The following is a 14,497-nucleotide window of genomic DNA, read 5'->3' as shown; positions in this document are numbered from 1 at the left end:
GTTTAATGCTTTGCCATTAGATAGTATCATCTGCTCAGAGCTGCTCTTCTGTGATACAGACCTGCAGCTTTCTGGAAAGATTTTCTGTTTTTAAAGCTGCCTTAGACATTGATAACAAAAACAAGGTAGATGATGAATGTTAAAGATTCATGTAAAACACATCCGCTGCCCTCTGCTGTCAGCTGAACGAAATGCGTTGGGTTTTAGTTTTGCTAACACAAAAGTTGCAATTTGGGATTACTGGAAACAAGATGCCAGTACAAAGTGTTTTAGCAGCATGTCTAACAGATAGAGGTTTTGCCACAAACGTGGAAATAAACTGAAACACTGAGTAGATTTGAGGCTGAAGTGTATGGGAGCTCCTCATGGGTGTTCCCAGAATGGTTGTAGAGATGTCTGCTATGTGTTCTGTGTGGTTAGGTACAGAAGTGGCACTAGAGCAGACAGGGTATGTGTGGTTATAATTCATTCTTATTTTGTATTCAGGAATAAAAGGGATCCCCCAGCCCTCAGCTTTTATACCTACTGCTGAAAGTAATTCCTTTCAACCACAAGTGAAAACTCTGCCATCTCCTGTTGATGCCAAGCAGCAGCTGCAGCGTAAGATCCAGAAGAAGCAGCAAGAACAGAAACTGCAGTCTCCTTTGCCAGGAGAGTCTCCAGCAAAGAAAACGGAAGGCACCACAACCAACGGCGTGACCAGTATATCTAATGGAAGTCCTGCAATTCTGTCTCCTCCGCCTATTGGCATTGTTGTGGCAGCTGTCCCCAGCCCCATACCGGTAATGTCCTCCAGCAGTTCTCTAGAGAAACCACCTTATGAAAGGATTGTAAATTGCCAGTAACTAAGCCAGGGTGTCAGTGGGATAGAAAAACAATTTCCATTCAAAGGCTTGGGTCCCTTGATGCTTCTCATGTCCCAGTGACTGTGTTATCCCACAGTTATGGGAATCGATACGGAGGCAGCAGAATTCTGATCACATAGCATAGAGAAAGTTCATCTTTGAAGTCATTGACAGCAGGATTTTTGCTAGCAATAATTAAGGTTATATGTGGGAATAATTGCCCTTAGATAAAGTTTAACCAGATGAGAGAGCTCACACTGGTTGTTTGGGTGGTTGAGCCTCACTATGGAATCTAAATTGCCCTTTGTGGGCTCGGCACATGTAGGCACAGCAGCAGTTTTATTTTTGCATGAATGTCTGTAGTATGGAGCATCTTTGTCTTTCAGCCATATAGAACTGGGCTGGCAGTGGTGGGGAAGGTTATTTGGTTTTTAGGATGTTAGCTCTGCTGTAGATTTCAATAGGTAAGCCAATAGTGAGTTTGTATTTAACCGGTTCTTGAAACCCTAACAATGAGCAGTGTTTTGAACACATCCTCTCCTCTTTAACCTTTCTACATCTGTCTTTTTGTTCCATGTTGTGAAGGATTGTATGAGAATGACCCTTTCATTAGCAGAAGAGCAGACTAGCGTGTAGATCAGTGCCTCATGCATTAAAAGCTGAGGCCATGTATCTGTCTACCAGTCTTTAAGCAGACAAATAGAAATTGTCTTGTGTATAATTGAAGAGCTTGTTTTGTTTCAAAGTGACATTCACTAGCTTTGGTGTATTGAGCTGTGTTGTCCTTCACCTTTGAAAGCTTGGGGATGAGGTGGTCCATGGTCTTTGGGGACTTCCTCGCTTCATTGCCATTCCTTTTTCTCTCTCTACAGGTGCCAAGGACCAGGCAGTTGGTGACGTCTCCAAGTCCTATGGGATCGTCTGATAGCAAGGTCCTGCCGCTCAACGTTCAGGTGGTCACTCAGCACATGCAATCAGTCAAGCAGCCACCAAAGACTCCCCAGAACGTTCCCGCCAGCCCGGTTGGTGACCGCTCTGCCCGGCATCGCTACCCGCAGATCTTACCGAAACCAGCAAACACCAGTGCTCTCACCATCCGCTCTCCCACAACGGTGCTCTTCACCAGTAGCCCAATCAAGACTGTTGTGCCAGCTCCACATGTGAATTCCTTAAATGTGGTAAAAATGACAGCAATATCTCTTGCCCCAAGCAGCAGTAGCGTGCCCGTCAAACAGACGCCTTCAGGTAGCAGTAATGCAGGAGCAGTGGAAGAAGGGAGGACTGGTCCACAGATCAAAAATGGATCTGTTGTTTCACTTCAGTCTCCAGGATCCAAGCCTAGCACTGTTGTGGCTGCACCTGCGGTCAAGGTCAAAATGGAACCTGAAGCATTGCTGGATGAGAACTCAGTACAGGGCCAGGAGAGCTCTGATGTGTCTAAATCCGTAAAGGCAACCCCTGACCTGCCTCCTGCTCAACTAATTAATTTTGAGGTTGCAACCTTGAAGGTTTCAGCTGATGATGTTGTGGAGACAAAACCAGATAAGGGCTGTGATCAGGGAGCTGAAGAAGCAGGGACCAAATATAAAACACAGTCTGATGAGATCACACCAGTTTCTTCAGCAGGCAATAATCAAAGCACTATAAAGCTCTCAGTTGCCAGTCAAAACTTGTCCAGCACCAGCATCGGTTCACCTCCTACTGGTGAGTCTGCGATTAAAGACAAAACGTGCACTAAAAGTCCAAGAAAGCGACAACCTTCTACACTTCAGGATTCCCAGCTGCCACCTGTAAAGAAACCACTGGTGGAGCAGCTTTCAGCTGGTAGTGCTGTGGAGGGTCAAAAAGCAAACAGTGTTAAGAAGTCTCCGAAGGCTGGATCATTAGCAAACAGTGACAATACAGCAACACTTGCTCAAGTTCCCAGCAACATACCTGTGAAGGTACCTGTACCTTCTGCAGCTGCAGCAAACTTAACAACAGACTTTTCTTTGAGCACCAATGTAAATACCAGTGATTCTGCTTTAGTACAGCAGCTTGCATCAGCATCATCTCCAGATATAAAAGTAAAATTGGAAGGAAACTTGTTTATCATAGAGAATGATTCAAAATCTGATGGCAGCTTTAACCCAAATACATGGCACCATATCACCAAAACCTCTGACTTTGCATCTGTGAATTGTGAACAGCAGCAAGACATCAGTGTTATGACCATTGCAGGGCACTCTGGCTCTAGTGACTTACAGGAATCGGCGTGGGAGCCAGTGGACTGTGAAGGTATGCAACAGGATGTGTACAATCAGCAGTTACAGAGCCAGATTCAGGACTCCTCCTTGGGTCAAATACAAGCACAGTCTTCAAATCAGTTACCTCTGCAGTCGGAGCTGAAAGAGTTTGAGCATACAGTCCCGCAGTCAAACGACAACTTCTTTTCATTTGATGATGACCTTACCCAGGACAGCATTGTGGAGGAGCTGGTGCTCATGGAGGAGCAAATGTCCATGAATAATTCCCATCCTTACGGTGGCTGTCTAGGAATGGCACTTCAGAGTCAAACTGCTGCTCAAGGAGCTCCTGTGTCATCTCATCCCAGCAGCACGCACTTCTACCATTCAATCCATAACAACAGCACTCCGATTCACACTCCTACCCCCACCCCGACCCCAACTCCCACCCCAACCCCGACTCCAACACCCACCTCCGAAATGATCGCTGGGTCTCAGAACATGTCCCGAGAGAGCCCCTGTTCAAGGCTGGCTCAGACGACTCCTGTAGACAGTGCCCTAGGAAGCAGCCGGCATACTCCCATCGGCACGCCGCATTCAAACTGCAGCAGCAGCGTTCCTCCAAGTCCCGTGGAATGCCGAAACCCATTTGCATTTACTCCCATCAGCTCCAGTATGGCTTACCATGATGCCAGCATTATATCAAGTAGCCCTGTGAAGCCAATGCAGCGGCCTATGGCTACCCATCCTGACAAAACCAAGCTTGAGTGGATGAATAATGGCTACAGTGGCGTTAGCAACTCGTCTGTTGCAAACCACGGCATCCTTACGAGCTATCAGGAGCTGGTGGAAGACCGCTTCAGGAAACCTCACGCTTTTGCTGTTCCTGGCCAGTCATACCAGTCCCAGCCGCGCCACCACGATACTCACTTTGGCCGTGTGACTCCTGTTTCACCTGTGCAGCACCAGGCAGCTCCTGTCAGCAGCACCACCAAGCAAGAGGGCTTTGCTGTTCCTGCTCCTTTGGACAACAAAGGAACCGGTTCCTCTCTCAATAACAGTCTGAGATGCCGGAGTGTGAGCCCTGCTGTCCATCGCCAGCGGAATCTCAGTGGAAGCACCGTTTACCCTGTTTCAAATATACCGCGCTCTAACCTGACGCCTTTTGGAAGTCCGGTGACTCCTGAAGTTCACAATGTATTTGCTAATATCCATGCAGACACCAGTGCCAATAACATAGCGCAAAGAAGCCAGTCAGTCCCATTGACTGTGATGATGCAGACAGCTTTCCCGTCTCTTCAGAAACAAACAAACACTAAAAAAATAACCAATGTGTTGTTAAACAAACTTGATTCTGATAGTGATGATGCAGTGAGAGGTTTGGGAATGAACAACATGCCCTCTAATTACACAGCCAGGATGAATCTCACTCAGATTTTAGAGACATCTGCCGCTTTTCCTAGTGCCAACCCACAAAATATGATCAATTCCAGCACTTCGGTTTATGAATTCCAAACACCAAATTACCTCACAAAAAACAGCAGCACCGATCAGATCAGTTTTTCTTCTGGAGATAACCAAGCACAATCAGACATCGGAGAGCAGCAGTTAGATTTTAGCAGTGCTGTAAAAGACATTTTAGGCGAGGACAGTCTGCCAACAAACCAGCAGCTGGTGAATCAGGTGGCATCAGATCTCAATAACGTTACATCTGTCTTTTCCAGCGACATCAGGTTGTCTTCCGAGCTCTCAGGCAGCATTAACGATCTGAATACTTTAGACACAAATCTACTGTTTGATCCAGGTCGTCAGCAGGGACAAGACGATGATGCTACACTGGAGGAATTAAAAAACGACCCCTTGTTTCAACAAATCTGCAATGAATCCATTAACTCAATGACTGCATCAGGATTTGAGTGGATGGAGAGCAAGGATCATCCTGCTGTTGAAATGTTGGGTTAATCTTGTTTTATAATATGTATGTAGCACACTGTATCTAAGAGACAGACGTATTGTATTTGTCTTAATGGAAGTGCCTCCCGCAGCAGAAACACTTGCTATGTATTGTGGCATTTTTAAACAAGTTTGCTGTACCTGTTGCTCATTCTTCAGCAGGGAAGAAGCAGTCTTACCAATTTTAAACCAATCTCTGAAGGTGATGGGCTGTCAAGGAGCCAGTGTTAAAATTTGAATTTTATAGTGTTTCCCATTCAACATTTCTTACTGTAGCAAATAAAGAAGTGGTTGATAGCCAGCCAGCAGTGGCAGCTGTGGTTGAGGCTTTGGGAAGGTTGGAAGTCAGTAGGCTTGCCAGACTTTGCGTTGCTTGTTACTTCTTAGTGGATGATCCTTACTGACCGTTGTCGTTCAGGTTTGAAATGCAGCATGCCTGCAGGTAGGTAGGTGCAGGGGGTGGGTACAAGTGAGCCAGGTCACTGACATGCAGGTGCCTGATCATTGTGTAGCTGTCTTGAGCACTGCTCAGTGGTGAACTGTGGGCAATCTCTGTAGCACCGGTGCCGTTGGCATCGCTAGCAAGACACAGAGATAGGAAAAACTAACAGGAACGATCAAGGAAAAAGAAAGATGCACTAAATTTTTTATTTAAGAGAAATAAATCTATGTAGTTATTTTATCCATTAGTATTCATGACATAGTTGATATTTTAGTTCTCACTTCAGTGTTTTTATATTAGGTAAAATTCATGAGAAAAGATTTTGAGCACTGAGATTTAATCTAGGCATAACACCCTATTTTAAAGCGATAGGTACTGTTTATTTATCAATGCTAGAGAAGGAACGTGTGATACTTTCCCTCCTTTTTTAAAAAAGAAGAGCTGCTGGAGCTCATTAAAATACTATTTTAAAGATGCGTTTGCTCTTTAAAGATAAGTTTGCTCTTTTCTAACCTAGTGGAGGCTGTAGGGAGATAGTCTTTTCTCTGTGTTTCAGTAGGTTGAGCCTTTCTGGTTTTCTTTCTCTCTGTCTTTTTCTTTTTAAAAAACAGAAGATTATTAAAATATTAGAAAATATGGTTGATCTAAAAATGTTTCATGTAGAGCCATAATACTGCCAGGCACTTTACAGACACACAGTAAGAAGTGATCTTTCTTTCAAAAGTACTTACTGTTTTAGAAGCCTGAATTCCATTTTCGTTAATGATTTGACAGGACTGGTGGATCTCATTTTTGTTTGGTGGTTGGTTGTTTAGAAGTTCTTCGCTGCCCCTCTGGAAAATGAGATTTAGACTTCTGATTGACTAGTTCACCTGAACCAAAAAAAAAGACCTTTTGTTTTTTCAGCATGGCATGGATCTCTGTAATGGTCAAAAGAGACAGGTACTTAACTGGCCATGGCCCTGATGCTGGAAAGAGGACTTGCAGAGGCAAGCTTTTACAAAAGAGGTGGTGCTCTGAGGGTGCTACGATACCATCCCTTAAGCTTAGAATAACATTTTCTCTCCTGTGAACTAACACGTATAAAACAGAAAGCAGAGCAGAAACATTTTCCTCTTTTGCATCACTTTGAATGAGTGGTCATGGATTTATGAAGGGGGAGGCACTATGAGCCCTCCTGGATTTACTTAAGGGGAAGATGCTCAGATTTTTCAGGTGATAAGTGTTTTTTTAAGTGTCCTGGTAGTTTTCTGTTTCTTCAGTTTTTGCTGATGACTTGAGTAATGGTCAATTTTTTGGCGGTGCTGATTCAACTTGTGCAGCTGCATTGGCGCTTGAGGCGCTGGTGTACCACGGCTTCTCTTGCTCTTGCCTCGATTCATCACCAGTCTATGGCCTCTTCTGCAGGGACAAACAGTTGTGCCAAGCTGTAGCACCTTACAGGGGCCTGATTTCACTGTGCTTGCATCTCAAGTTTTGCCGCTTCATCAAGAACAAACTTGGAGAGTTCAGTTCTCTCCCAGAAGCATGTGGATGTGCGATAGTGTGGTTTGCTTTGTTTAAGACCAAGTGATCCTTTTAAGTTTTGTTAAGGAAATGGGGCAGAGACTGAAAACTGCATGGTAGCCTTCTGCTTGTTATCTTGCCAAGCATCTGCCAGTAAGGCTTGAACCATTTTTCTTGTAGACTAAAGTTGCCCAAGGCAGGGCTTGAGTTCCAGACCTGCCTGTGGCCTTTTGCCAGAGATGTGCTGAACATCCTCTTACCTTTGCTTTGTTTGGGTTGTTTTTCCCTGACCCTGTGGGAAGTGCCAGCACTACTGTGAATAGGCAAACCTACCTTCCGATGGAGAGCGGCGCGGGAGGCCGCGAGCACTGGCGCTGCAGCAGCCCGTGTGTCTGCCTGAGCTGCTGGGCTGGCCTCGCCTCCGGGTCGCTGACACCGAGATGAGGTGGGCTTGGGGGACAGAAGTTTTTGCCCAGCTCTACTAGTTTTTTAAGAGCCTTTCTCAGAAAAGCAAGAGCAGATTTAAAGCTGATGCGGTCAAATTATGCAGCCGTCACCAAAGGTTTTTAAAAGTGCGTTTGACATTATCGTTAAGTACAAGCATTACATTGGGCCTAACGTGATTTAATTAGAGGAAATGCTCTATAATCAGTGGATTTGAAGCAAATATATGTTTAATTTAAGAAGTGTTAAATCTGAACAAGGATTGTTTCAAGTAAAATCCAAGGCACAGCTTTGTACATCGGTGTGTATTATTTTAGAGGTGTTTGTGTTGGTGTTACAATTGATAATGTTAGGTCCCTGTACTTAGTGCTAGTTGGTTCTTTACGATACATTGAGACAGAGCACTACTGCACACCAAAGTATGCAATACCCAAAGGAAAATTCTGTGATTCTAACAAATGGAAGCCTGTCTTGTCAGATACTCCAAAACTGAGAATTTGAGACAGTTCTGACCCCTTGTTTACATTATTGGCTTCCTACTAACATGAGAAGTGAATTATTTTGATAGCAGTTTTTGCTAAAGTATAAAAACTAGTGAATTTGTACCCTGTGTACAGTATTGCAGCAAACACTTTAAATTGGGTTGGTTGGTTAGTCCAGCAAACTTTCTGGGTTCATATATTGCACTAAAATTCTGTTGAACCTGTGGCAGGCACATTCCTTAGGATAAATGCAACAAATACAGCCCACAGATTAAAATTAAAAAAAAAAGGCAAAACAAAAAAAAAAGAAGTTTTTAATGTGTTTCATTATTAAAAGGCAAAATGTCATTAAAAGTGACAGGTGAAATTGTCTTATGTAGCAATGTGCATTGATCTCAATGAGATATTTCTATTATTCTCTTACATGAGAATATTACAGCAGGAAAAATTAAGTTTAGTTTGCTTCACCATGTTAATACATGATCACAAAACGTGCATGAGTGTTAATGACTTAATCTTGTACAGTACTAGATATATTCCTGTAACCACTTTTTTTTTTTTTATTCTTTTGCTGTATTGAACTGGTTCAGTGTTAACCAGGTGAGCATAGTTATTCACAAGTTATTTACTTTTTTATGTTAACTACTTCAGCTTAGTTCTTGTTGAATATGTTCCTTTCTTGGATTATTTTTTATTGTTCTGGTGTTGAAAAACATTTTTGCATCATTTTATCATGATAAGAATTCATGAAGTAAATAATTTGCAAATAATTGCAATAAGCACTGACTTCTGAACTGAAAAGAAGGAAAGCGTTTCTTGTGCAGTGCATCTGAGGTTCATATAATAGTCTTGTACTATACTGTGCTTTATTTACTGCACCGTAAGGAAAGAAAAATCCCTGTTCCACGTTTTCATTTAGTGCAGGAAATCCAGTTTCTTCCCTCTTTCCCCAGTGTTTTGTTGTCTGTTGTACTGCTGAAACTACAGTAGTTGAATATTGCAGTAGCATTTCAGTTATTTTTTTTATTGAAAGTGCTCAAAAATTGTTTTTTAAATGTTTTCAAAAACAATAAAAACATTTTATATTAAAATGACTTTGGGAGTTTTTTCTTTACATGGAAGACTTGCATTAAGGATGCCCTAAAATACACGGCTTTCTAGTTTGTGTTGAAGACTGATCACAGCTGCCCGGTTGTACACTTAAAGCTGAGCATGAAAGTGAATCTTCCTTGCTGGGGTGCCTTGGTCAGTCTGTGCTCTCAGAGTGCCCTCTCAAGAGTTGGTGCTAATGAGCTTCTGACCAATCCACTTTATATTGCATTCCTGTAGGTATCCCTTTTTAAGTGGTAAGTACTTGTGTGGTGATACTGTAACGTTTGAGGGATAAAAAGCTGCAGCTTACGATTGAACCTGAACTGGCAGTTCAAAGTTGCCATCAAACATTAAAATCGTATCTTGGCCGAGGCTGTGCTTCAGAACGGGGTGGTGATAGTTGTGCTGGCCAGAGCTGTCATCACGTGCAGCTCCTCTGTCCTGCGGACGGCCTGGTGTGGCTGCTGGTCCAAGTGCTCATTTCTTGTCTGGGTGGTGGCTCTTGCTGTTGTGGCATACAACATCCCATTGCTGGTACAGCCGTCCACGGTGGCGGTGCTTGGCTGGTTTTGCTTTTCCATTCTAGTAAAACACTCTTACAAGATAGTATTGTGGTGCAGCTTGACTTGCTGCCGTAAAGGGGAACGTGCACTGTTCTGGTCTATGGAGCCCTTTATTTGGGTTGTAAAATCATACATAAACCCAGCAGTGTTCCCAGCACAATCTACATGAACACAATGGAAAAGTATTGCCACAGAACGGAAACTGGCTGTGAGAAAATAAGGGTGAGGATAAATAATGAGGTTTTCACGCCAGAAAGAGATCAGTGGTTAACAGACTCCATCCTAAACTCCAGAGTGCCGAGATGAGCTGGAAGGTGGCAAGATCTGATGGTGGCACAAGATCACTTACGTTTGTCAAGAAAGAAAAACAGTCATCAGGGAGAAATGAATGAGTCAACCTGAATGAAAGGGCATTGGAAAGATCAGTTTTAACATGAGATTGGAGGGAATGCCATTAATGTATCTTAATGGATCCTAAATTAACATGCTTTAAAGAGAGTTCTCAACAATTCACGGACATGCTTTCTCCATGTTCCACAGTCATAAAAAGTACAGATTAAAAACTGCTAAGGAGTGAGCTGGAATGTAATGTAGGCGATATAAAAGGCTATTTTAGAAATTGATAGTTCATCTGAAGTAATAACGGGTTTTAATTGGAACCACTCAGCTGCAGACCAGAAAGATTTGGTTTTAATAAAAAGGGTCATAAAAGCAAACAAATCTGTGGCTGTCAATGGAAATGGCCTAACAGCAAAGACTTAGGAAGGTGGAAATGTTAGAACTAAACACATGATCAAAATTACCTTGAAATGTTGAAGTCAGGAGCTTTGTGTGTTTCAAAATGACTAGATGTTCATGTGTTTAATAAAGACCTCCAGAGTAAAATCTAAACAACTGCTCAGAAATATTTTTACATCTTCAGAAATACAAATCTGCGTGTGTGAATGCAGCTGAGATCCTGGTAAATAGAATTCCCCTTCTAGGGTTTTAAGGACTTGTTCATGTAGTCTATACAGTGGCAACTGATGCCACCGTCTTCTCCAGATAAAGATGCCCTGCGTTATTAGGTGGTCACAGAATAAATTGCCTCCGTGAATGCTGCTCTGCTAGACCCAGGAGCTAGGAGGAGCTCGATCTGAACCCAGTGCTCAGCTCAGAGCTTGGCATGGGGTATTGACTAGTTGACCTCTGGAGCTTCCTTAGAACCTCGCCGTGTCAGCATGTGCATTAAGGCAGGAGGGTTGAGTCAACCTGGCTGGATCCGACTGTGTAGCATGGCTGCTCTCACTCTGGCAAAGTTAAAGCGTAATACTTGATGATCATCACATTCATTAGCAAGCTTTAATTATCTAGGCTGCCTCTGTTGCGTAAGTAAGGAGATAGATAACCAATGCTTGGATTTGCTGCCTTCCTCCCCCTCTTACAAATGGCACAAGTTAAGATTGGATAAGGAGAGAAAATAAAAGAAAAATATACTCTGGAAGACGATTCCAAACTTACGAAATGAGCAGTGACCTGACCGTACCCTTCAGATGTTCCTGAAAAATGCACGTAAGGGAGTGCAATAAAACCTAGAAACTTAGCATTTCTAGTAGTTACCTGTATTCACCCAGACCAGAAGACCATTACACATCAAGGAGTTAGTGATCCACATAACAGTTAACTATTAACCTAAATATGGCCAGGCCCGTGCGTATGTGCTGCCTGCAGGGTAAACTTGGCCAGGTGACCATAGCAGAGGAGCCTGCAGGCAGCTCCCACTAGTGCTGGTGATTACACCACCTGTGTGTCCTTGCCTGTGTCTGAAAGTGCAGCAAGAAGGTCTCACGTGAACATCCTTTCTGCCCGACAGTAGAAATGACAGACAGAGTTGTTTGCTTGTAAGAAAATCCTATAGCAGCTCAAATGACCAAAATGGGGTGATCCTTCCACAAGCAAGATCTGCCTGTGGATTGGAGGCCTGTTCAGAATGGCGTAGCTTGGAGATCTGAAGGCATGTAAGACTTGTATACTTGTATACTTGTATACTTGTATACAGAGAGGGCAGTATACATGTATACTGCCCTCTCTGTCCTTACAGTGCTAGCTCTAGCAAAAATGGCATTTTAAGCAATACTTCACAGAATCTGAGCACCTTTGTTACTGTTACCAAAAGAAACCAGCACCTCCTAGAGCATAATTAATATTACCTAATGAAATTGCACATCTTCTAGTCTCCTTTTCTTTTCCTGCTCAACTTGTTAAAAAAGAAGAAGGGGTAAAATATAAACTAAGTGAGTAAGACAAAAGTGAACTGAGGACATGGAGACATCTGTTTCGAAAACATACAGTGCTAAAATGACAGCAGTTTCATTCTGCAGATTGCAGCGTTTAAATATCCAAAATGAAAGACTACCTTGATATAATGTAGAATATATAACCAAGTGATTATAGTTCCTGATAGGTCACAACATTTCTGCTATCTGATTTGAATACGTAGGAGATGCCCTACTAGGGATGTAAATACTCAGATGTGTTGCCTTGGAACATTTGCATGTCTATTCTCCAACGGCTTTGTCGTGGCTCCTCCTGAGTCTGTTCTTCCTGGGCCTGCCTACCCATTTTCTATATCTGGTAATGCCTCAGCTCTGAAATCATCAAAAAGGTCCATTTTTATCCCCGTGGCTCATCTTTCCTCTGTTGTCAGCTTCCTTTTAAATAAACTGCTTTAATGTGGATTATAGGCTGTGTATCATTGGAACTTTGCCTATTCATACTTCCTAACTAGATGATGCCCGTTAGAATAGAATTTTGAGTGGATCTTAAGCTGCTGTTTCAGATAATGTGAGCCTTCATGTATCTTGAAGGTAGGAAAAAAGAGATGTGTAGGAAACTGAAAATATATTTCCATTTATTCAGGAGTTGATAGCCTTATACCCAGTTACTAGCTTGTTGTTAGTGGATTTTTGTGAGGACTAAATTGAACGAGGTGTTACCTGGCAGCTGCTGGAGCTGAGTCCATTTGTAGCCTCAGGTTTTCTGAGTGCTCTGTAGAGGAGGGTGGCTGATAGAAATCAAGAGAAGTGGTTCCTGCAGCCTTCCTTGGGTAGCTGGCCTACCCGGCACTACAAAACTGTGCTTCTCAGCACGCTTATGTTAGAGAGCTATTGGGCTCCCTCTTCCCAAATACTGTTCTTTGGTTTTTAGTATGGATGGGAAAACACAGCTACATAATTATAAACTAACTGATTAGGACTCACTCATCTCCTTTCTCCGTCAAAAATACCCTTAAGTGTTCAATTTGCTTGCTTCATATCAGTACTTCAAAAGGACACTTGTTCCAAGGACTGTAATAATCATTTCCCAGAGAGATCAAGCCCAATTCCTCCTTGCTCTGAGACAAGAGGAGGCATTTTGAAATGTGGTGTTTAAAAATCGGTGTATAAGCAATGATTATTTCTGACTGGAACAAAATGCTCCTTGATTCTATTTCAAATTGCTTTGAAAAATCAGAACAATCTCTCCTGCTATGTATGTATATATGAGAGGGGAGATGAAGCGCCTGTGTCCAAGGGCGCTTGTTCTTGTGCTCTAGGTTCTAGGTTCTTGTGCCAGTGGCATAACTAAAACCTGCTCTGCCAAGGAGTACTTGTAGAAAGCAGAACTAATGCTGAGGCCTAAAATGGCTGTCTCTGCAAGAGCAAAATAACTTCAGCCATCAAGTGTAAGACTTCGGCGCTTGCAAATAAGGAATTGCAAGCTCTGTTTAAGCTGCACGTAACTTTAGAACTATTTTACTGTTTTAGGAATTATCTGAAGTTGCTTTTTTTTTTAAATAAACAACATTTATAAAAGGTAGCTATAGAATTCAGGAGGGTATTTGCATCTCCCTTTGGCAGAGGTAACAGTCTTCTCACTAATAGGTATGCTTTTACAGCATTCACAAAGCCCTACATCTTTATTGGTCATACTCGTTTTAGAAGTACTTTCTTGGGGGATTAGTTTATATGGCAGCCAGACCGGAAGATGTGTGGACACTTCTTGAGCAGTGTGCTATTGCATCTGCTTTGGCCCTATCGGTAATTAATTCCCAGTGATAACATTTCAAACTCCATTGGAAGCCAATCAGTGGACCAAAGACAGCGCGTTGAAAATGGGTGTACTCGGAAGTATTTGAACACTAAAAAGCCCTCAGAAGTAATTAAAACCAACTTATAGCAGCAATTATTCACTAATCCTACTTTCCTAATAGAAACGCTATGAGCAGGAGCATCTCGTGTGGGAATGAGAAGTGTGAAGATGGGAGTGCATCGAGTGCTGTTCAGTCACATGCTGAGTCAGAACAGTAGCTTCCTCTGGATTTATCGATGTTTTAATCACTGACAAAGAGCATATAGTATGTACTGCTTCATACACATATGGAGAATGATAAGGTATTTAAAGAAGAAAAGCCCAAATACATCATCTCTGGAAGGAACTTAGTTCTGTAACATTGTGATGGGTTGAGCTGTTAGCAGAAGTATTCATAATGACTGTATTAACCATGGGATCGCTGGTGGTGAATTAAGCTGCGAACAGTATGACAGCAGTTGACTGGAGCTCAGCACCTCCGGGTTCCTGTTCTGGCAGCTCTCCTCCCCTTCATGCTGAAAATAGGGAGAGAAAGATACCATCTGAGTGGTGGTGATTCAGACAAGTGTTTACCACTTCATTCAAATGCATATGCACAAAATGAGTGTGACTTTCCACCTCCACCACAGTTGCTCTTCTTACTGTTCAGGTTTGCTCATCAGGCCACAGAGATTTCAAAAAAATTGCCTGTAAACTGTTATGCTAGTCACAGAAGTTAGGAAAAACATTCATTACATCTTCCCCTTCTCTCTGCCTCCCCCTGAGAGCTGCAGGTCTCAGCAGCTTGCCTGGGGGACAGGGATCTCTGTGGGGGGAGTGGAGGGAGCTGGCCCAG

The 14,497-nt window shown here is 42.8% G+C and overlaps 1 protein-coding gene across 2 annotated transcripts in view; it reads left to right on the top strand.

Moving 5' to 3' along the window:
• The window catches only part of RFX7 (regulatory factor X7), a 49,755-nt gene extending 40,995 nt beyond the window's left edge, over positions 1-8,760 (top strand). For both annotated transcript variants that reach the window (XM_030497274.1, XM_030497275.1), the window contains exons 8-9: positions 487-782; positions 1,718-8,760. In XM_030497274.1, the coding sequence (XP_030353134.1) occupies positions 487-782; positions 1,718-5,032 (3,611 nt within the window). In that variant the 3' untranslated portion in view covers positions 5,033-8,760. The remainder of the gene's footprint in view (positions 1-486; positions 783-1,717) is intronic.
• The last annotated feature ends 5,737 nt before the right edge of the window (positions 8,761-14,497 follow it).

Source organism: Strigops habroptila, chromosome 9 (genome assembly GCF_004027225.2).
Source record: "Strigops habroptila isolate Jane chromosome 9, bStrHab1.2.pri, whole genome shotgun sequence".
In the NCBI taxonomy this organism is placed as follows: Eukaryota; Metazoa; Chordata; class Aves; order Psittaciformes; family Psittacidae; genus Strigops; species Strigops habroptila.
The sequence above is the reverse complement of the archived record's forward strand: the minus strand, read 5'-3'. Positions and strand labels throughout refer to the sequence as shown.